Genomic DNA, 22,997 nt, shown 5'->3' with positions numbered 1-22,997 from the left:
TGAAATGTCAATGGGGTAAACAAAGTCCCCATGAGCACAAAGTCAATGTCCTCTACTTACAATGGGCAGAGAAATGACACGTAATAAGACAGTATGTATACACTGGAAGCATCAAGTGAAGGATACTTCTAAGGTGATAAGGGTCTTCCCTCTCCCCACTCCCAGATTAGGAAATTAGATCTTTTGGGATTCTACTTGTCTTTCACAAGATTTACTTTAAACAGCTCTACATATGCTGGTCAGTGTGGTTCTCCAAAGCAATCACACTGCGGAGTTACTCTTTCACTCCAATAAAGCAGCCTCCTCCTTTGCCTCAAGATAATTATAGAATTTCTTTTCTCAAATAGCCTTTGGATGCTGAGGTTTAGTCTTTTAAATATGTTCAAGGGTAATTTTGCCTAACTATGAAAATTAAATCTCAATTTTGAGAACAGTAAGAAATTATTTTCAACTCAAAGTTGGGGAATAGGACAGAAGGATCTAAGTGTAATAAATACCAATGAAACCTATGGAAGGGAGAATTGAAAGATGGCCCCCAAGATTCCTGCCCTTGCTCCCGATGTACCTATCTGGTATAAACCTCTCCCTTTGAGCATGAGCGAAATTGTGAACATGATGGGATTTCATTTCGTGATCAGGTTACTAATAAACTGAGTTTATCAAAAAGTTTGGGATGACCATGGGTGAACCTGATTTTATCAGGTGCAGCCTGAAAAGAGGAAGTGGGGGTCCTTCCTGAGAACAGATTCCCCTACAGACTTCAAAGAAGCAAACAGCATTGGGGTGCCTGGGTGGTGCAGTGAATTGAGCATTCCACTTAGTTTCAGGTCAGGTTGTGATCTCAGGGTTGTGAGACTGAGCCCCATGTCAGACTCTGGGCTCATAGCAAAGCCTGCTTGAGTTTCTCTCTCCTTCTGCCCCTTCCCCCTGCGCACTCATTCTCTAAAATACATAAATTTAAAAAAAAAAAAAAAAAAGGAAGCGAACAGCTTTGTTGTGACCTGTCCCCTGCAAAGAGCAATGGCACAGAAACCAGAGGAAGTACTGTGGAGTCAAGAACGGCCCCTGGACTGTCACCGAGAGCACAGGACCCTCAGAGTTCTGCCAACAACCTGTAGGATTGGCAGAGAACCCCAGTCCTTAAAGGAGATCATACATAGCCTGGCTCACACCTTGATCCTGTGCGGAGGACTGTGTCCAGACTCCTTACCCACAGAAAATGGAGGATAATAAATCTGCAGTTTTATTTAAGCTTAGTTCGTTGGTAACTTATTACACAGCAACAGAAAACAGAAAACTAACCCATGGCCAAAAACTGAACAGTGCCTATTTAGGAAACAATGCTGGGGGCGCCTGGGTGGCTCAGTCTGTTGAGCATCTGATCTGTGGTTTTGGCTCAGGTCATGATCTCAGGGTTGTGGGATCAAGCCCTGCACTGAGCACGTCTGCTTCCTCTCTCTCTCTGCTCCTCCCCCTCCTGTGCACTCTTCATAAATGAACCTTCAAAAAAATTTATAAAAATAAGTTAAAAAAACAATGCTTGTTAATGTGCCTTAAATCCACATCAAAGGAAATTCTTGAGTGACAAAAAAATTTGAGCAATGGCAGTTTTTTTGGTAAAACTACTTAGTTTCAAAAGGTGACTACCTTGAAGGGCAATACTTTTTGATGTATGAATCTCAATTATTAAGAAAAATTGTCATCATGTCAGAGTCAAAATCTGTATTGCTTATCATCTGTCTTGCTTATTACTGTTACTTTTTTCTGGTCAACTTGTTTTAATTTTGTTGTACTTAAGGAGTTATTAATCAAATATGATTTTTAACATGGACTGGTAATATACAAAGTAGAAAAGGGACAAAAACTTAAATTTATGTAGCTTTTGATATTTTTGTCTTTTGCTAAAATCCAATTCTTAAGACATAATCTGTCTGCCACTTTGTTGATGGTTATATTTGCTAGACATTATCACTTCATTTGGACGAGAATCTGTGGTTGTCGGTATAACTATGTCTCACTCTCTCAAGTAGGAAAATGTATTAAATGGAAGGACAGCAGCATTCATAAATCAGTTATTCATAAGTTCTGAATGATGACTGATACTATCCAACAGGGCAGAATCTACTGGATCTTTAGAAATATATGTTTGTTTTTTTGCTTTCACCATGATGTGGCATTTGCTATGTGAGGCCAGGTTATTAAATACCCTATAATACATGGGACAACTCACAGGACAAAACTATTTTGACCAAATGCCAACAGTGCTCTGTTGAGAAACCCATTATTTGAGTATAAGCTACGACATTAAAACCATGTCTTATTCCAGAAAGCCTAATGGAACATCTGTAACAAGATATATTTTTAAAAAGTACTTAATTGTTCTAATCAATGCAAATTGTAAAATACATCGACACAGGACTGCCTTCCATAGACCCAGGACTAAAAGCTTTAGGAAACACAGGAGACATGAAGGCAATGGCAACTCTGCCTTGAAAGCACGTCAAAGACAGTCTGCCCTACCTTCGCACTCCAACACCACCACTTTGTTTCTTCTCCAACACAACGAGCACAAGCATGTGTATCCCCACTCTGCTTCTCTGCCCAGAATGTTTTCCCCCAGCTATCCATCCCAAGGCTCACTTCCTCCTTAAATGTCTCCATGTCAGTGAGGCCTTCCCTGACCATCCTATTTAATGAGCAGCCTCCATCCTCGACCCAACCACTCACCACTCAACAGTACAGGGCTAGAGGGTGCGGAGGGTTCTCAGGCCCCTGTAACCTCCCTGTTCTTCAGTTCCCTTCCCCGTAGAGTGAATTAACAGCTACACGCAGAAGACTGAGGATTACGGGTGGGGGGTGTGTCTGTGTGTTCGAAGCATGCCTAGAACAGCGTCTGGATCTGGTAGTAAGCATTAAATGTTGGTTCTGAACCTAAAAAGAACCTGAACCAAATTCAAAATTAAGCTTCTACTTAACTCATTTAATGGCAAAAAAACCACTTAGCTCATTTGGTGGTAAAAGTTGACCTAAACAGACATGAGGCTACTTGTAATGCCTACCACAGTACAGCCTGTACCGTGTTGTGTTGTCTTTCTAAACTCTAAGTACTGAACTACATCTAGTCAGAAGGATTCTGAGTAAAAGACAATGCACCTGAATTATTCTACTTTGTTTTTCTCTACAGCACTTATTACCTGATACATACACATTTACTTTTTTGGTAACTCCCACCACAATAAAGTCAAGGATTATTTTATATAATTGTACCCCCAGCACCTGGAAGAGTGCCTGGTACAGAGTAGATGCTCAGCATAGGCTGAGTGAAAGGTTAAGTTCTGCGACATCCAAATAGAACGTGTAACACTTCTCTTAGGTAGAAGGAAGATTATTTCTGAAGGATGGTGACCACTTGTTCTTCGACTCAGGGTCTAATTTGTTTGTTTGGCAATGGAACACTGGTAAGTGTGAAAAGCCCACTTGTTATGTAGTTCCTGAGGTTTCTCAATTCCCAAGACATCAGCCTTTTGCTACCCTCGTCCCTAAAAATGCCACGAAGGCTCAGGGTGTCAATAGTTAGTTCCAAAGAAAACTCCAAAGCATACCAACTGCACCAAACTTCTGAGTACAACAGACAATTCCATGTGACACTCTCACCATAAGTCAATTTGCACTCAAAGTGCAATTCTCCCACTAAAACAGTTCCATTTCCCAACTTCCATATGGATGACAATGACCACTCCCATCTCCCACTACACCCCAAACATAGGAAGCATGTGAAGCATCTTCCACATTCAGTTCTGCACATTCTGGGCAGCACTTTGACGATCACAGCCTCAATCCTGGACACCACTAGCTTCCTTGTTAACAAATTGTTACTGACCACCCCTACATGTCAGGTGTTCAGGGGAGGCATGTCACACTGACAGGGAAAGAAAAGTGACCCAGCAGGAGGCCCAGAATGTTATGGAAGGCGCTAGTTAAGGAAGCAAGGAGAGTCTCCATCATGTTGAGTTGAGACCTGAAAGACAGTTCAGGCCTTGCTGGGTGAAAATCTATGTATGTAGAATACTCAAAATTATTACAGTTGCAATTAAATAACTGCAATTAAACTACAAGTTGTTTATAAAACCGCTTCTGTTCTAACATAAATGCCTGGAGAGCAAGGACTGCACTTTCGCTTATGCTTCTATCCCTGTGCCTGGACTTGGCAGATTTGCCCACAGTGTGCAGATACTTGGTGCGTAATGGAGAGAGTCCTCAGCTCTGTAGTCCTACTCCTTGCCCGTGGAAGGGACACAACCACCTCACAGGCTTCTGTGCTGGCTAAATGAAACAACGCAGGGAAAGTGCTAGAACTTTCCACATGACAGCTGCTCAATGAAGGTTAAGTCTCTCTCTTGCCCCTTTCTTATCCCCACAGAGCAGAAGTAACTTTTTAAAAATTTTTTTAAGATTTTACTTATTTATTTGACAGAGCGATCACAAATAGGCAGAGGGGCAGGCAGAGAGAGAGAGAGGGAAGCAGACTCCCTGCTGAGCAGAGAGCTCGATGTGGGGCTCCTCGATCCCAAAACGCTGAGATCATGACCCGAGCAGAAAGCAGAGCTTTAACCTACTAAGCCACTCAGGCGCCTCAGAAATAACTTTTTAAAAGTCTCCGACCCAGGGACTGACATTTCACTGAAGATTCTCCAAGGTGATTAGAAGTCTCAGGACAGGGCGCCTGGGTGGGCTCAGTGGGTTAAAGCCTCTTCAGTTAATAAACTTGGCGAAGTTTATTAATTCATAAATGTTAAGGGGATGAACTAAAATTTGGATTTGGGTCTGTATAACTCTAAAACCACGCTCTTCCCACCATCCTGACTGTCCTTCCTCAAGAGAGATTTTGGGGTATGTGCTCTACAGACAGTACCCACCCCTCATTCACAGAGCCCATACCTACCTGCTCTTCCCCACAAATGCTCACCTTTGCTTTCTAAGCGGCCATAATTTCTCCTTGCTTCCCAGCTGGCCCACAAGCAGCTACTCATTTCCCACGATCCACTCACTATCCAACAGCCTGGATTATCTTTAAAAGACATGTATCAGATGTCCTTCCACTGTTCAACTCTCAAATGACTTCCACAGCACTTAGAATAAAACTCTTATTCTGGCCTTTAAGGCCCTGTATGCTCTGGCCTGGCTTTGCATGGCTGCACTGGGCTGTTCCAGTGCTCCATACACTCCACAACTGAGGGCCTAACCCCACCTTTAGGTCAACTCAGCCCAAATTTTACTTCCTGAAGCAGACCCCTATTCCCTCCAGACATACTCTAACATCACCCCATTTTGTTGTTTCCAGCCCTCATCTGCTATTGCATGCTCACTCATTTTTGAACAGTCTGCCTCTCCCACCCTGCTCGAGCTAAAATGAAAGCTATTAGGACAGGTTCTCTGTCGCTCTTGTTCCCCACAGTATGAGCAGTGCCTGACACGAGGCAGGTCTTGCTGGGCACATCGCTCATGGTCTCAAGCTTTCAGTGAAAATACAGTGTCTTGAGCTCCATACGGCTTTACTAGTGTCCTGAGCGTTTAACAATAACTGTGTCCCATTTAATTCTTGCTACTCACAACCCAGACTTCTTGAAGGAAGAAATGGAGGTCATACTGTGTCACCCTGTGTTCTCTCTGCCTGGCATGCCACTGACATTCAAGAAATGCGCTCTGAATATTATGGCTACTTAAGAGGATGACATGGTGCCAGACCTGCATGAGCTGATCGCTGGTTACTGGGACAAGTAAAGCAAGTAAACACTGGCGCACAAACTGAACAGGGAGGTTGTTTCAAAGGCCCTTCAAAGCAAGGGTACTATTGTTATAAGCAGCACCACACATCCTTTAACAGCTGTACATTTTGAAGATTAGAGACAGAGAGTGCGTGCAAGTGAGTGTGTGAGCGGGGGAAGGGTAGAGGAAGAGAGAGACTCCAGCAAACTCCCCACAGATGGAGAAGTTCCATTCGGGGCTCAGTCTCCTGACCGTGATGTCATGACCTGAGCCAAAGATCAAGAGTCAGACGCTCAACTGAGTGAGACACCCAGATGCCTGTGCTGTAAATTTTAAACTGGGCCTTTGAGGAAACAGAATTTGGACTCTTTGAGAGAGGAGGGGCAGCTTGTGTTAGGCAGGTATGTTTCATAACATGATGTGGGAGCACAGAAGAGACGGCCCTGCCTGGGACACAGTGTTTCAAAGGAACAACAGATACGTGTGCACAAGGGGTTAATAAAAACGTTCTCATTCCAGTGGCCGAGAAGGTCATACACAGTGGCTGTACTAGACTGTCACTAGTAACTTTAGCGCCTATATTACGATTTTACTTCCACTTCTAGTTCTTTCACTATACTTTATCGCAGGGAACTTACACTGTGGTCTTCTTGCACCCTGGGGGGCACGTCACTGAGTATGGCCCCTCACTCACCCTTACAGCTGCTGTGCACATAAGGGATCTGAGGTTCGGGTCCAGATCCCTTCATAAACTTCTCTGCAAGAAGAGACAAGACAATGATGTAGGAGCTACAGGCTCCAGTGGTGGAACCTTCATCAGTGCTCTAAGGATGTGGACGAGAGAGAAGTCGGCAGGAGGCTGGCAGAGTCCCCCAGAGAGGACACCAGACCTGAGACGATTCTTGGGAGGTGGGCAGCAACTGGAAAGGCAGAGAGTAAAGACAGAGGGATCAGGAGAGGGCTGCTGGCAGGGTGATTACTGGGGCACAGGAAGTTGCTTCTGGTAGTTCGTGTTAGAGAACACAGGATAAGAAAGGAGGAAATGGTATGGTTAGGGTCACAATGCCAAGGAGATCTCTAGACAGGAAGTACACAGGAAGTGGGGGGAACCTGAACATGGGACAGTGAGAAAAATTCATGCTTCTGAAAGGTGAATGGGCATCAACAACTAGGAAAGGAAAGGTGGCCTCGGAAGTGGACCATCTGAGTGATGGGATGGCAGATAGGCAATCACTTCACAAGTCCAGGCAGTACCTGACTCGGTAATTTCATATATCAGAAAAGTAATGTCTGAGACACTTTAAGGATGAACAGGCTTTGATTATCCTCCAAAGCATCCACATGCCCAACTCAAGCACAGAATTGCTCCCTTCCTGTTTTAATTACTTCTGTGTCTGGCTTCTAACATTGAACATAAGATTTAGGTAATGCCTTTAAGAAGCTTATTTTTTATTATTTTTAAAAAGATATTATTTGTCAGCAACTGCACGCATGCACATGCACACAAGGATGGGGAGAGGCAGGCAGAGGGAGAAGCACGCTCCCGGCTGAGCAAGGAGCCCAATGCAAGACTTGAGCCCAGGACTCTGGGATCATGACGTGAGCTGAAGGCAGGCGCTTAAATGACAGAGTCACCCAGGTGTCCTGATGCTTATGTTTTTATCCCGAGTGCCCCGCATTCACAAGAGGAAGGACTGCAGTAAATGCTGCAGAATGCTCAAAGGAAGGAATAGCAAGAGGATGGCTGGGCTATAAGCCTGAGGATAAAAGAGGGGGCAGGTGCCACCAGGGCCAAGATAGATGTTAGGAAGGAAATATCCTTCTACATAAGAGCTCAGTTTGGGATGTTCTGACTTGGAGAGAAAGTGGCAAACCAAGAAACAAAATGGGAGTTCCTGGTAGAGGTCTCTTTTATTTTGGATCTACAGCTTTCCTTATTGTAGAAGGGCTGAGAATGGGCTCTAAGTATTTTCTAAATTATTACTTCAGTTATGTCAGACATACTTCAATACTGGGATGCTATGTGGGTTTTTTCTTTTTTTTTCATATCACAATCAAAGTAAAGTGATGCAGTTTCTTTTGACTCGTCTTCACAGAAAATAGGTATACACAGAAAATAGCTGTTAAGAGTGGCATTAGAAAGCCGAAGTGAAGAGCACCAGCTGTGAAGTCAAATTCCTTGGGTTCAAATCCTGCTTCCATAACTTACTACTACTTGCCTATGGGCAGCCTACTTAACCATTCTCCAAGTTCTCATGGAACAGCTATGAAAACTAAATGAACACAAAAGCACTTAGAACAGTGTCTGGTATATTGAAATTGCCAAGTAATTGTTTTAATTTTTTGTATATTTTGGTAAGTTGATAGTTTTCAGCCTAGGTATTCCAGAATGAAATTAGAAGCCACAAATCCATGACAAACTTCAAATTCTTAACAAATTAACTTCTGAGTCAGAATTTAGTAATGAATAAGCAGTTATTCACAGAATACAAAACAGCAGATACGAAGTGAATAGACAGTGGACGCTTTCTGGACTTAAGAACACAGGGTGCCCTGGCTTGAGAAAATCCATTCTGAAGCTTCGTGAATCTTTTTTCGCTCATTTAGCTGCAGCTTCACTCAGACGTTCCCTGAAAACCCCATGTACTTTTTCAGCTCCGTGGCCTCTGCACCCCCTTCCTCTGCTCAGAGTCCCTTCCAGTCCATCTGGTTTACTCTCAGGCGTACTTCCAGCCCTACTTGCGATACCACTGCCTTACCTTTAGCAGGTCTCTGACCCACCTCGACCCCACCCCCAACCAGATAATACATTTCTGAGGGTGCTTTCATCAGATCCTGACACAGGTAAGCAACTAATGGACAGGGACCCATCTCTTCCTGCAGCCTCTGCATGGCACGGGGTCATGTCTTGTTCTGGATTCCCAGAGCTGAACAAATGTTGTCATTATACTCAACTACAAAAACTCTGCCTTTAGACAAGGATTACTCAGTGTTAAACTCAACCTCACTTTATGCCCTTAAAATAGGATCAATAAACACCCAACTTTAGTGAAGTACATCCATCTTTTAACTCCACCCTGAGGAAAACAATCTCCAAATAAACAGTAAATTCAACTTTCCCAGTGACGTATAGACTCATGGCTACATTTCTCTAGGCAACAGTTTTCCCAGCAGGATAACATGATTCTAGATAAGACCACTTTTACCAAATAATTAATATATTTCTCCACATGGCTTCTCCTACATTGGTTAAAATCCTATCTGATTTTTCTCAAAGTTGGAAGTATAGCCTTCAAGTTCAGTTCAGCCTTCATGCAAAGTGGCATGATTGCAGGAAGAACCTTGACTCATACAAAAAAAATGAATATATAATGGGTAGAGCCCTAAAACATGACCCACACTGTCAAGAGAATTGTCAGACCAGATTGAGAAAAACATCAAATTTAAGATACTCAACACAAAGCAAAAGAATAGAATGGTTGTGTAAATAAACAAACACAAAACATTTAGCCTGTGGGGTAAATGACGGCCTATTACTCAACTATTCCCAGTGGTAGCATTTCAGAATTGCAAGCAGGTAGATAATTTACCTAGTTTTACTGACTCATCATCAGGGTATGCAGGAAGTGACCATCACACACAGCATCAGGATGGGGCAGATGCAATTCAAAAAGCCAGGTTTTAATACTGCAACTTAGTACAGTTTCCTTTTTACTCAATAACTTGGCTTAACAGACAATTCTTGAACAGGTGAGTTGACACTGAAATGTGGTCTCTGAAAATCCAGTTCCTTTGGATTACATTCAAGGGTCCATAATATACCTCAATTTATGCACTTATTGGTTAGCTTTGTAGAAGGCTAGCTGGCATTGATAATTTCTCATCACTAAGTCAGGAATATTTAAATAATTTAGCTTTAAGTGTGTTAAAATAAAATTGGGAGAGGGACTAACAACAATCGCATACTTACCAAGGCAACTAGGGATTGAACTTGCCCAAGGTCAGGCCACATACATTTTAGAGGTCTCTGTTCTCCCTGGCACTACCTATCTGTCTCAAGAAATGACTTCTCTACCCAGGAAATATCTAATTCAGGTCCTCACATCCAAGAAACCTCCTTCAGAAGCCAAAGTTTCTCAGGCGCCTGGGTGGCTCAGTTGGTTAAGCAACTGCCTTTGGCTCAGGTCATGACCCTGGAGTCCCAGGATCGAGTCCCGCATCAGGCTCCCAGCTCCACGGGGAGTTTGCTTTTCCCTGTGACCTTCTCCCCATCTCCTGGTCTCTCTCACTCTCTCTCTCAAATAAAAAAATAAAATCTTAAAAAAAAAAAAAAAAAAAAAAAAGAAGAAGAAGAAGAAGCCAAAGTTTCTCTTTAAAAGACACACAGCAAAGAAATGTGTACCAACTCCCCTGGCCATCCTTCAGTCTTGACGGTGAAGCCCGAACTAGCATAATCCCAGGTATTATGGCCTCCAGTCCATTATGTCAGATGCATGGAGCCTTGAGCATCTCATTTAACTCTCACGACAACCCCAAAAGACCGCCATCACTTTTCCCAAAGAATAGGAAATAGACTTGGATTAAGTCCATCTTGCAAGTTCACAGAGCTAGTAAATGACAGAGCACCTTAATCTTCAGTACCCAAATGTATGTTTTTCCATTACACTTTCCAGTGTAATGGAAAAAACTTTTGTGCTTCAAAAACTTTGCAGAAGCCCACTCTTGCATCTGATGTATACCCCTAACACTGTTCACGTCACACAATTCCTTATCCAGAGCAGGTGAAAAGTGTAACCACTAATTTCCATAAGCTAAGGAAGGAACTTGGTTTTGTTTCTAACTGGCTTTTTTAAGAGTTTCTTTGTATTTTTAAACTTTTGTTTCAAAGTTTTTTCATTAAAGAAATTACTGTCATACCTAAATTATTACTAATGACATCAATTGTGTTACTGAATCATTAAGAGATGCCTAATGGCATTTGGTCAAACTAGGAGGCAGTTCTCTTTTTCTAAGAGCATAGCAATATATCTTGCTATAGACACAAGAATGCTTAGAAGGTAAGGCATTTCTTATAGGCAGTAATGAAAATTCTGAAATCATAGTGTTCGTTGCACAATTCTGAGAGTATACAACTAAATCATTAGATTGCACACTAAATAGGTAAAACTTAAAATGTTAATTATTTAATAAAGATGTTTAAAAAATACTTAAGAGACTGGATTAGCCAAATATTAATTATCTAAGAGAAAGTAATTAAGGAATACTAGTTTTACCGTATCATTTTTGTTCTGTATTTACCATGAATGTTAACTTGCCTCATTCCTACTATTGAATATTAAGTAACAACAGTAAATGCAGACTTTATACAAACCTTATAAATATCAAGACTCATAAAATCAGGCAACGATTACAGGCACTGGAAAGGGTAAGTCATAGGACTCTTAAATAAGGCTCAGAAGACACACACACTTGAAAACTAGATGACAATTTACAAAACCACTTTTTGGAAACCCATTCGGTATTCAGAACAAGAGTTACTAACACATTTTAAAAGTTCTTCCCATCAAGACTATAAGGATTACTTACCTTGTGACAAGGAACCAAGCAATTTGACTGAAGTCTGGAGAGGGTCTCATATATGTTTTAATATGTGGCATAGCATTGCTGCGGCCAGATGTGTCAGCCGACCATTTGCTAGTGACAGAAAAGACCCATTACTAGTAAGAAAATATAAATCTGTCAAAATCCTAGTATTAGGAAACTTCATGGAAAGCAAAGTCCTGTAATCTAAACAGTACATACATAGTTCTGTGACGGGAACTTTGGTGTTTTATTAAACTCTGTTTAGAGAGCAGGGTAATAAAGCACTGTAGCCTTTTGGTATTTAGCCTCCCCCCCACTTTTTTTGGCCAATGAGACATGTATATACTCATGTCTATTACTTCTGTTGTGCTTTCAACTGCATGTTTGCATGTCTCGTCTCCTACATGGACTATGAGCTCCTTAAGAGGAGGAATCAGGCTCCCATAGTGTATTACCAAGTACGGGCTCAGGAAAAGTCTGTTCAAAGTAAGTACAAAATGGGAAAAATGCCGACAGGATGAACATTAAAACAATGTTGAAAAGCAGGATGGGGTGCCTGGGTGGCTCAGTGGGTTAAGCACCTGCCTTCAGTTCAGGTCATGATCTCAGGGTCCTGGGATCAAGCCTGCTCAGCAGGGAGCCTGCTTCTCCCTCTCCCTTTGCTGCTCTCCCTGTTTGTGTTCTCTTGTCAAGTAAATAAAAATCTTTTAAAAAAATGGGGGGGGGATTCAGAAACACTTCAGTCCAAGGCTGACATTTACTTGCCAGTACTGTAGGACTGAGTTCTATAGGAAAAAAGGACCTACATCATGAGGCAACATCCTTGCTTGCAAAGGGAAGAGGCTGAGACCAAAGTTAAGATTAGGTAGACCATCCCCTCGATCATTAAATTCACTTGAAAGACCTGGGAAAGGAGCTCAATATAAATATTCTCTGTAGGGAATAATCTCCCAACGGCCTCTCAAAGACACACTGAATTAGCCTGCAATCTACTAAGATGCAACCTGCCTTGGTTTACAGCCATCAAGTGTAATAAATGCCTGGAGCCAGCAGGGAAGTGCAATGGCCTAGAACATGCAGTATGCATAGTGGAACAAGAGGAGGACAAATGACAATCCTTTCCCCTGTTCATTCAACCATATACTGAACCCTTACAACAAACCAAGTCTGAGCCCATGTCCTGGAGAAAGAGTGCTGTGGAGTCGGCCCTCAGCAAGCCCGCAGTCACGCAGGGTGTTCATGTGCAGACGGAAGAACTATAATCTGGAAATAGGAGCTAAATGCGGCTGAAACACTATACCGTACACCTGAAATTAAAGCACTCCTGTGTGTCAATTATACTCAAATAACATTTTTTTAAAACACTGCTTACATAAATTCTAAGTTACCCATCATCATCTTTATTTTTTTTCTTTGAGTGCCAATATTTAAATACAAACCTCACAGATCAGTTTCATTCTTTGGTATTAAAAACCTATTTCAAATAATGTTCAAAACCTTGTTTTAAGTTATTTCCATCACTAACATATGTCGATGAAAAAATACAGCTGTATTATGTAAGGTTCTTTTTTAAAAGAACAGACTGACATAAATAACATTCTTATTCCTAAAGAAGCAATAGCAGCATTCTAAACCAATTACTTACTGAAAATAGGAATGGAGCCAATTCTGTTTTTCAGCTGTCTGGATGCTATAGGGAAGAGAGCCCCCAGCTTTTAAAAGAAGAAAACAAGTATTATAGAAAATAATTTTAGGATCTTTCATTAAGAATCTACAGTAAACACTGAAAAAACAATACCACTTCCTATTTCGTCTTATGAAATGGTTCTTTGAAAGAAAAGGTCTACACTTGTATTAGGTATGTTCCATTATGGGGTTTCCTTACTTAGGGATACATGTTAAATGGTACAAGTTTACAATCTGAAAAGAGGCACTATTTAATCACTCAGAGGTGGTAATTTACATATCAATAACAGCACAGATTCGAAGGTTTTTGAAAAACTGCATTAAGAACTCTGGCCGAGGGGTGCCTGGGTGGCTCAGTGGGTTAGAGCCTCTGCCTTTGGCTCCGGTCATGGTCTCAGAGTCCTGGGATCGAGCCCCACATTGGGCTCTCTGCTTGGCGGGGAGCCTGCTTCCCTTCCTCTCTCTCTGCCTACTTGTGATCTCTGTCTGTCAAATAAATAAATAAAATCCAAAAAAAAAAAAAAAAGAACTCTGGCCTATCCTACAGTTCTCATGCAGGTGGTCTGGAGCATCTCCATTTTTGCCCAAGAGCAGGACAGCTGGGAAGGCACACTAAGATGAAAACTCAGTCCTCCTGCTTCCTTTACCTCTTATTTTCTGATATTCCCAAACAGAGTTTGTATTAGCTAAACATTCTTACAAACAGAATAGTCATCACTAAATTTAAGTTAAAATGTACAGGGGCACCTGGGTGGTAGTTGGTTAAGCGTCTGACTTGGTTTTAGCTCCAGTCATGATCTCAGGGTCATGAGACTAGGGCCTGTGTTGGGCTCCACGCTCAACAGGGAGTGTGCCTAAGATTCTTGCTCTCTCTCCCCTTCCCTCTCAAATATATAAATCTTAAAAAAAAAAAAAAAAAAAAAAAAGTCCGGTAAACAGTTGTTTTTAAAAAGTAATTCTAAATGCCATATTCCTGCATAGAAAGTAGAGATACAGTTCCAAGTGGAAACACAATTAGTAGCCAGTTTTTGTTCATCTTTGAAAGGAGGAAAAGTTCTATTGCAGATTCACCAGTGACTTTCTAAACACATGTTGGAACCTCTCCATAAATAATCTATATCCAAAAAGGGCTTTAAATTTCTGAATCATCATAAGGTATGTCGTATCCTCTACTGCAAATAACTTAAAAACGTATTCAGAGCCAGTTATGAAATAGTTTTATGGAAAATACCTTGTTCTTCCCCATTAAAAAGCACACTTTGAATGAATCTGGTCTAACAGAAGAGGAGAAAGGAAAAGACAAAAACCAACTAAAACTAAAACATCACCATGTCTCAAGCCTCAGCGAAATAATTTTGGCTTTGCCATTAGGTAGCAACAAATGGGCTGATACGTTATACTCTAAGCCTTAACCAAGTTATTTCTGGCAGGGTCACCTGTGGTTTGACAAGCAATAAATGGACCAAATTAGTCTAATTCAAAGCATTCTGCTTCTAGACACGAGCAAATGCCAATCAGATTTCCTTTTTCCAGAGACAAAACCTGCTTGGGTTTTTGGTTACTGCCTCCTGAATGTGCTATCTGGAGGGCTGCTGGATTCCAAATATAAGTTCAGTGTCCAGCACGTATAAGGAAAATAGCGAACAAAGTTGAAAGCTGCCTACAAAATCATCCTAGGCATTTATAGACGAAGTGCTTCAGAAAGCTCAAGTATCAACTAGGCAACACCAAGATTAAGCAGAAGTTCTGGACCTTAAATATATCTGTGATTCAAATCTGGAAGAACCACACAGAGCCACAGACACAAGCAAGGAGGATACAGAGAGAGAGATCAGAGAAAGGCACGTTAGAATTATCTGGAAAGGCAGAACGCAACAGGGAAGGTGGTTTTATTCGGACATCTTTTCTGGACAACAGACCCACTTTTGGCAGAGGGACCACCTTAACTTGTGGAAATCAGAACAAGTCCTCACAGTGTTACTGTGAGGATTCAGTAACATACTAAAATTGCCCAAAAGCATGGAACCATCTTTGGAACTAGTACTACTCAATATTACCTATTTCCATGATTGTTAGCCAGTTAAGGGAAAATATGCTCCAAATTTGTAACCAGTTCTTTTCTCAAGGAGAATGACATTTTTATTACTTGTTTGAAAAAGTTTACCAGGGCATTTATGAAAGATACACCAAAAAATGCAACTGAGACAGTCTCCCACAGTTACCTGGATATCCTTCTAAGCTGGTTCGCACATTTTCCACAGAAGGATAGATCTAAAAATAAATGAAAATGAAAAAAATTTCAAAAAAAGGAAAAATACAAAATAACAGTCAAATTGTACCATGTTAAAGAAACTTTCTTAAAAGGAATGTTTTTAAGATGAAAATCTCAATTGGAAAGATTTCATTTAGGGAACGCCTGGGTGGCTCAGTCAGTTAGGCATCTGCTTTTGGCTCAGGTCAAAAATCCCAGGGTCCTGGGACCAAGTCCCACAATGAGCTTCCTGCTCAGCAGGGAGCCTCCTTCTCCCTCTGCCTGCTGCTCCCCAACTTGTGTACTCTCTGACAAAGAATATCTTTAAGTCATTTTAAAACTTAGAAAATATAGTTTAAATTTTACGAATTTCCATCTTATGAAAAAATGTAACTTCTAGTAACTAGAGGAAGTAGATATATTCAATGAAAAACTTCAATTTGAGTTTCTCCCTCAAAAATGCCAAATTAACCCTGAGTTCAATGCAAAATTAATTTTTTTTTGCAAAATTAATTATTAATTCAAAAGTCTCTAATAATGTTCTGAGCTAATGCTTTACCAAATATTTTTTTCTTTGGCTTGAGAACCAGAAGGAAGGAATGTAAAAATCCCAGACTAGTGTGTGGCTGAAATGGAGCCCCACCCTCCCAGCACCAGAGGATACAAGGGTCACATGATCACACACGATGGTGCTAATGCACTGCTGTTTCCACGCAAGAATCACGGACTAAAACCTCTATGAGAGGGAGGATGAATTCTCATGCTTCTCCAGAACTAGAGATTAAACATGATTATGTGAAGCAGGAAGGGCACTCACCAGATGAAGATGGACGGCACTTCTTCCTGGGGTCCGACTTTCCTTCCCCAGCGTCACCAAGCTTTCTTTAAACTCAGAACACAACCATTTTGAGTCATCAGCTCCCATAGACCCAATGCTTGAGAACTGCCCTACTATGGGCCAGGACTCCCCTTTAGGAGAGGCATGCTCTTTCAGTAGCTGTGAACAGAAAAGCTTTAACAACTCAGAACCAGGTTTTCTGTCCTTGGAACCCCTAATCAACAAAAAATGCTGAAAATATTACATATCAATTTCATACTCACTTTTTCTTCTTTGGAAAATGTTGCTTAAATACTAAAAATATTTTAATGGGATAAGTGGACAGAAGTATTCTTCTAAAATTCTTTGATTTGTATTAAAGCAAAACCAATTTTTTTTAAAAAGATCCCTTTTAGTAGGAATGTCAGATAAACCACTGACCTGCCATATGGAATGAGATTTTGCCTTGAAATAATTGTTAATTGTTAATTAAAGAGTGTTTTTATGTATATATACAGAGCACCCTATGCACTGCAGGAGCCTGATCTGCATTTCCTGCTTTTATAATTATGCAAAGCTGCAGAAACAATTCAAAAATATTTGGAAATTTTATCTACTTAAACAAGTACTGAGTGTCTACTTCCAAGAGGCTGAAGAAAAATAAGCCGCAGCAGCTCCAATGAAGATCATATTCTGACTGATGGATTATTTAGTTTCATAGTATTATTTTTCTTAACACAGCTTAGGCATTAATATTATAAACGTGGTTACCAAAAATCCTAGTTCTCAGTTTCTGCCCTTCTGCAGCACGGTGTAAGAAACAGGACTGAGGGGCGCCTGGGTGGCTCAGTAGGTTAAGCGGCTGCCTTCGGCTCAGGTCATGATCCCAGCGTCCTGGGATTGAGTCCCACATCGGGCTCCTTGCTTGGCAGGGAGCCTGCTTCTCCCTCTGCCACTGCCTGCCATTCTGTCTGCTTGTGCTCACTCTCTCTCCCTCCCTCTCTCTCTCTGACAAATAAATAAATAAACAAATAAATAAATAAATAAATTTTTTTTAAAAAGGGAAAAAAAAAATAAACAGGACTGAGATGACGGCTACAAGACCCAGTTTCTATTCTGGTGCTCGACCTCTGATCTGCTACAAGGTCCTGGACATGTCCCTGGGCTTCCATTTACAGGTCAGTGAAAGACCAGTCTGACCATTCCTGTCTTCCCTGGAAGGAAGCTGTGATGCAGCAGGTGTGTGGGAGAAGTGGTCTGGAAACCAAGATGCTCTTTTCCCTCCAGGAAGACTGATTCTACACACTATGTGCTAGCATCTAGCCTTTCTCAACCATCAGGCCACAAACTGACAGCCACCAACCAGCACACTGAAGGCTCAACAAGTGCCCCCTTGCCCTCTCTAGTTCACTTAATCCTTATGCAATTTTGTGAGTGAAGTACTGTTATTATGCCTGTTTTATAGAGGAGAGGCAGGTCACATGACTTATAAACAGGTGAGGATTTGAACCCATGTATGAGAATCTGCCTCCAAGCTATCCACTCAGCCTGTGTGCTCTAATGCCTTCTTTAGGTCATGACATGAGGATATTACCTTCTACATTCTACCTGCTTTCAACAGCTGTGGTCTCAATTCAAAAAAGGAAATTAAGTTTCATTAACCAAGAGTAATTTTTACATGACCAATACTTCACAGAAAAAGGTAAAGTTTTTAGGAGAGCCACTTGGGAAATTTATTAGTGCCATTAATAGGTCTCCTAAACAGAGATGAAGAAAACCATAATCTTGAACTTGCTTGTTTCAATTTGTTAAGACTTTTCTTTGTTCATTTTCATACCAGCAGCAAAGACTGCTTTTGTAATAATTCTTAAAGGCTCTGGTTAGTAAACAAAATACATCCTAGCACAGTTGTAGCCTTTACTCAATAGTATTTTTCTGTTCTTTGTTGAATTTGTATGTTAAAAATCCTTCAAATTTTTTTCCTTCAGAAATCAAAAGCAACAATAGCTGCATGAATGAGAAATCTAAGAAATAAAGTAACTAAAAAAGTCTTTATACTTCTGCCATTTAGAGCAATGTATACCTCAAAAAGGCAATACACTAAAAATTACTGAAAACTATAATCGAGAGCATGCTGTTCACCCACAATTGTGCTATTATGAAGCTGCCATCCAAATATATTATGAAAAATATACACTAATTATAACAAAATAGTAAAAATTCTGTTACCTTTCTAAGTCTAAAATGTCCCCAATTATCTTTTTGACTTCCTTGAAAGCGTCCTGGGGTTGATCCAATAAGATAAACACTAAAAGAACATAAAACACAAGTTACAGAAAGAGTGATATGATTCGTGGACCCCCAAATAACAAAATACACACAAAAACTAATGTTATCATGAGATGTTCTAAGAGACCACCTACTTTCTTGAGATGCCTCCTCAGGACAATAACTGACACTCATTTTCAAGCACATCTAATCATGGTGGAACACTCACAAGGGTAAGGTACCAGCAATGAAATTGTGTAGCTTCAGGAGTACTCCAGAAGGAGGCTTATGGTGAGCAGGAAGATTACTGGCCTCCACTTTAGCTCCTCAGATCTAGGAGAGGCAGATAGTGAGAGAATGTGCTCTCACGACAGCCAGGTATCATTCCACCTCCTTCCAAGGCTCCTGCACTGCAGCTACGGTACGGCCCTCAAGGTATTCACTGGCTTTAAGAATCCCAAATTGCTAAGTAACACATACTTGGTTTCAGACAGATCATGTTTGTGGATGGTATCTATCCACTCCTTGAGTGAAGGAGCATTATAAGCCGTCAAGTAGCTGATGAGATCGGCTTTAAAATGTGTTGTTGATTCTCCAGATCTGTGGGTTCCATGGATAATTTGTGGGTATAAGGGGCTCAACCATATTCTGGAATAGAAAAACAAAACAACAACAACAACAAAACAGTCAGGAAAGCAACTGATCACTGTGATACCTCTGCAGACTACACACTCACCCTAAGGAAGAGGTGAATCGCACTTCGTGTCCACATGGTAAGTAGAGTGCATCATTAGGGAACATAAGCATAAATCCCATCGTACCACTCCAACGGCTTCCACAATATTCAGAATGATTTTTCAATACCTCACCATGAATGTAGGACCCTGCCTCTGCCCATTTCTTACAACTCAATGCTCTATGCTCCCTCTTTGGCCACACCTTCCTTATTCTTTACCCCCGCCCCTCACCTCCACACTGCTAAGACCCCACGACAATACCTAATAGCTGCATGCCTAATGGTCACAGCAAATCCATACCACCTGTAGCAACCCCAGCAAGCTACCCCCATGTAGCTCTTTAGACAAGAAAAATGTATATACAAAGAAAAATGTATATATAAAAATGTATATACTAGGGGCGCCTGGGTGGCTCAGTGGGTTAAGCCGCTGCCTTCGGCTTGGGTCATGATCTCAGGGTCCTGGGATCGAGTCCCGAGTCGGGCTCTCTGCTCGGCAGGGGGCCTGCTTCCTCCTCTCTCTCTCTGCCTGCCTCTCTGCCTACTTGTGATCTCTCTCTGTCAAATAAATAAATAAAATCTTTAAAAAAAAAAAATGTATATACTAGGGGCGCCTGGGTGGCTCAGTGGGTTAAAGCCTCTGCCTTCAGCTCAGGCCAGGGTCCTGGGATCAAGCCCCGCATCGGGCTCTCTGCTCAGCAGGGAGCCTGCTTCCCCTCCTCCCGCCTGTCTCTCTGCCTATTTGTGATCTCTCTCTCTCTGTCTCAAATAAATAAATACAAAATAAAATCTTTAAAAAAAAAAAGTATATACTAAGAAAAATGTATATACAAATCTATTTACAATAAACTCATTTTCATGAGGTATATGCTATAGCAGTATGAAATCTTTTCATATTCTGTACTTTCCTGGTGCCTGCAAAGAGCAGATATCACATTTAATGCTATTACATTTACTAACTGCACACTTTCAAACAACCTAGTAAGCAATGTATTAAAGTTATCTTTCATTTCACCGATTCTCCTCAAAGGAGGGTAATTCCCTTCACCTAAACTTCTATGCACCCACAAGTGGGAAAAGCATACCTAAACCCCATCCCTCTATGACAGGCTCCATGACAGATCACAAAGAAATATGGTTTCAAACCTCGTGCTCAGTTTCAGCTGCAAAATTGCCCGGGCCAGCAGTCCCGCATCACAGGGTGTGTGCGCCTCACACTTGAGATAATGAGCAATGTCAGGCTTAACCAAGCGCTAAAGACGTATTTGCTGTCACCAGCTTTCTGCTTCTGTGGCTACCCCCCTGCAGTTCTACCCGTTAAGCCCAAAGACAAACTGCCCAATTCCTCTTTCACCTGGTACCCCTCAAAGGAGACTGGGGAGATGCAGGCCACCAGGGCAGGAAGCATCCAGAATTGCAAGGATCCTGCCTATACATCTTCTGAACTCTGCACACATATCTAGCTGGGTGGCATGTCACACCTTTCCTTCCCATCTTGAAGAGACCCCTTGGACAAGGGGTAACATGTGTGAAGAGGACTACAGCGCAGGTTCTGGGGCCAGATCTGCTTCTAACTGGCTGTGTCCTTTGGGGCCAGCCCAACGCGCTCTGTGAGCGCCTGGCGCTCTACATGAGTAACGAGCACACCGGGCTGGACGGATGTGTCAGTATCTCCCTCACACATAGCAATTCGGAGCTCACAGGCTGCTGGGCTCCTCCTGGATTAAAGGCTCCCTCCCATCAGTGTCTGGATGAGGAACAGGACAGGTGACAACTTTCTAAACCAGGATACGGAGATGTGAGGTGTTTTTAGCACTTGACAAAGTAAAATGTGTAATTAGCGTGGGCCAAATAATTTTCAGTGAGAAATTAACAGGCAGACCGAGCAGCAGCTAAAAAGGATGGCTGAAAGGCTTGTACAGCAGACCAGGACCAGCAGAGCATAACTAGTGGACCAACTGTGAAAATTACACCAAAGGACTATTTTTAAACATTTAAAAAATTATAACCCACAACACAAAAATGCAAATTTTGGATTAGAATCTAGACTCGCTGTGAGATAACAGTACAACAGTACCCTACTAGAGGGTGGCTGGCAAAGGGAAGTTGGGAGATTTCATACCCTCCATACTTTAAGTTTGAAACCATGTGCCAACTTAAAGGAGCATGGCTCAAGCTCCTGACTCCAGAAAGAGCTGGGGGCCAGGGGTGGGACTCTTTGAGCCACATAAGAATCAGTGCCAACTTGATAAACTCCATAAGACTCATGAGTTTCAAAACCCAACCATGCAGCTAAGCAGCTCTAGGTGCAGCAAAGGTGTAGTTAACTCAGTTCTGTTGCTCAAGAAGAGTCCTCCTGTGGCTGAGGCTTTTCAGACAGTGGTGATCCCTTCCATCCTGAACCAGCTGGAATTCAATGCATTTTGAGAAGCAGTGGGACACTTGAAAACTGGAACATGTTTACAGAAAAACTACCAGGCACTGTGGGTGAGGCTCTAAGCCCCTTGCTATGCTGGGGAAAGGGAAGAGAGAGAGCTAGAGATATCGGGCTCAGGGAAAAGCCTGCCTTTCAAGCTGGAAGGGCTGTCTGAAGGGAGAAGGGGTACCCTTGTTCTATACAGCAGTGGAATCAAATCAAGCCCACGGGACAGAGGCTAGAAGGTCCTGTATTTCAGGTTAACGTAAGGTATGACTTGGGCTCTGCTAACATGCTCTGAAATTAAGAGTTCTAGCCCAGCCTAGGCAGTGACAGGGAGCGTAAGGCAGGGAGGAGGAGAGTGGAGAATATGGGAACTGTGAAAGGTGAGGAGGAATGCTTGAGTTTCTTCTAATCCCGGAGAAGGCAGAGGTGTACACAATGGCTTAAAAAAGGGAAATGAAAGCCAGCCAGAACGAAGAGCCTACCAACTGGGAAAACAGTGCTTAAAACTTGATTTAAGCAAATCCCTAAAACAAAAAAACCCCCAGCCCCTCTTCTTAAAAGGACTCAAAGACTAGATCTGGAGTAAGTATACTGAGGACAAAGGATTAGTAATTAAAAAAAAAGCATGAAAAAATTTCAAATTCAATTTTTCTCTTGGCGATTCATGACCATATGAACATATCAACGGCTCTAAAAATACATCAGATTTCTTTTATGGAAAAATAAACTGAGGATGACAGGAAGTTTTTAACAGATGATTAACCACTAAGTTCCCCTTCACTACCATTTGGGAAATGGCAAGCCAAAGTACAGTGGGTACTGGGCCAAGTTACTGATGGGTCTCATCAGAAAAATGGGTTCAGACCTTTCATTTTACACCCCATCTCCTGCCTCAGATCCTTTGCATATGCTGTTCCCTGCGCTTGGCTGTAGAGTATGTATAATCCTGTTTTTGTAAGAGCTAAGGAAAAAAGGTCCTTCTGTTTACACATACAATAGTCACAGATGTGTATGTACTAAACTGTTAGCACTCGTTACTTCAAGAGGGTGGGCCTGGGGGGTGAGGGGTGCAACAAAATACTATTTCTGTGTGGGTTTCTTCTCTATGCCACATGTGAGGGGTTTTGTTTTTTGTTTTGTTCTGTTTTAACAATATAAGAGAAAGGGAATGCCACCCATAGCCACTGCTGTATAGTAAACAGAAGCCTACAAACCCCTGAGTTTTCTGGTGCCAGTCAGCATGGATGAGGTTGGAGGTGTGTATGACAACCCGGAGGCCTTCTTCATACAGCAGTAACATCATTTTCCTTTAATAACAAAGAGAAGAACAAAAGCATTAACATTACTTTTAAAATATGTACTCTTTTCCCAGTGCAAATACCATCAGCTGAAGGAGTGCTTAGACCATTCTAATACTCTTTTAACATTTACAATCCTCATTTCTTCTACACATTAAAAATCAAAGTCC

General features: G+C 41.7%; 1 protein-coding gene across 2 annotated transcripts in view; it reads right to left on the bottom strand.

Moving 5' to 3' along the window:
* TDP1 (tyrosyl-DNA phosphodiesterase 1) overlaps positions 1–22,997 on the bottom strand; it is an 85,159-nt gene that overhangs the window by 43,876 nt on the left and 18,286 nt on the right. For both annotated transcript variants that reach the window (XM_044229959.1, XM_044229960.1), the window contains 7 exons: positions 22,744–22,836; positions 18,852–19,019; positions 18,333–18,411; positions 16,104–16,283; positions 15,258–15,306; positions 12,995–13,061; positions 11,353–11,460 (listed from right to left, as the gene is read on the bottom strand). In XM_044229959.1, the coding sequence (XP_044085894.1) occupies positions 11,353–11,460; positions 12,995–13,061; positions 15,258–15,306; positions 16,104–16,283; positions 18,333–18,411; positions 18,852–19,019; positions 22,744–22,836 (744 nt within the window). The remainder of the gene's footprint in view (positions 1–11,352; positions 11,461–12,994; positions 13,062–15,257; positions 15,307–16,103; positions 16,284–18,332; positions 18,412–18,851; positions 19,020–22,743; positions 22,837–22,997) is intronic.

The sequence above is a fragment of the Neovison vison genome, chromosome 13, assembly GCF_020171115.1.
Source record: "Neovison vison isolate M4711 chromosome 13, ASM_NN_V1, whole genome shotgun sequence".
In the NCBI taxonomy this organism is placed as follows: domain Eukaryota; kingdom Metazoa; phylum Chordata; class Mammalia; order Carnivora; family Mustelidae; genus Neogale; species Neogale vison.
The sequence above is the reverse complement of the archived record's forward strand: the minus strand, read 5'-3'. Positions and strand labels throughout refer to the sequence as shown.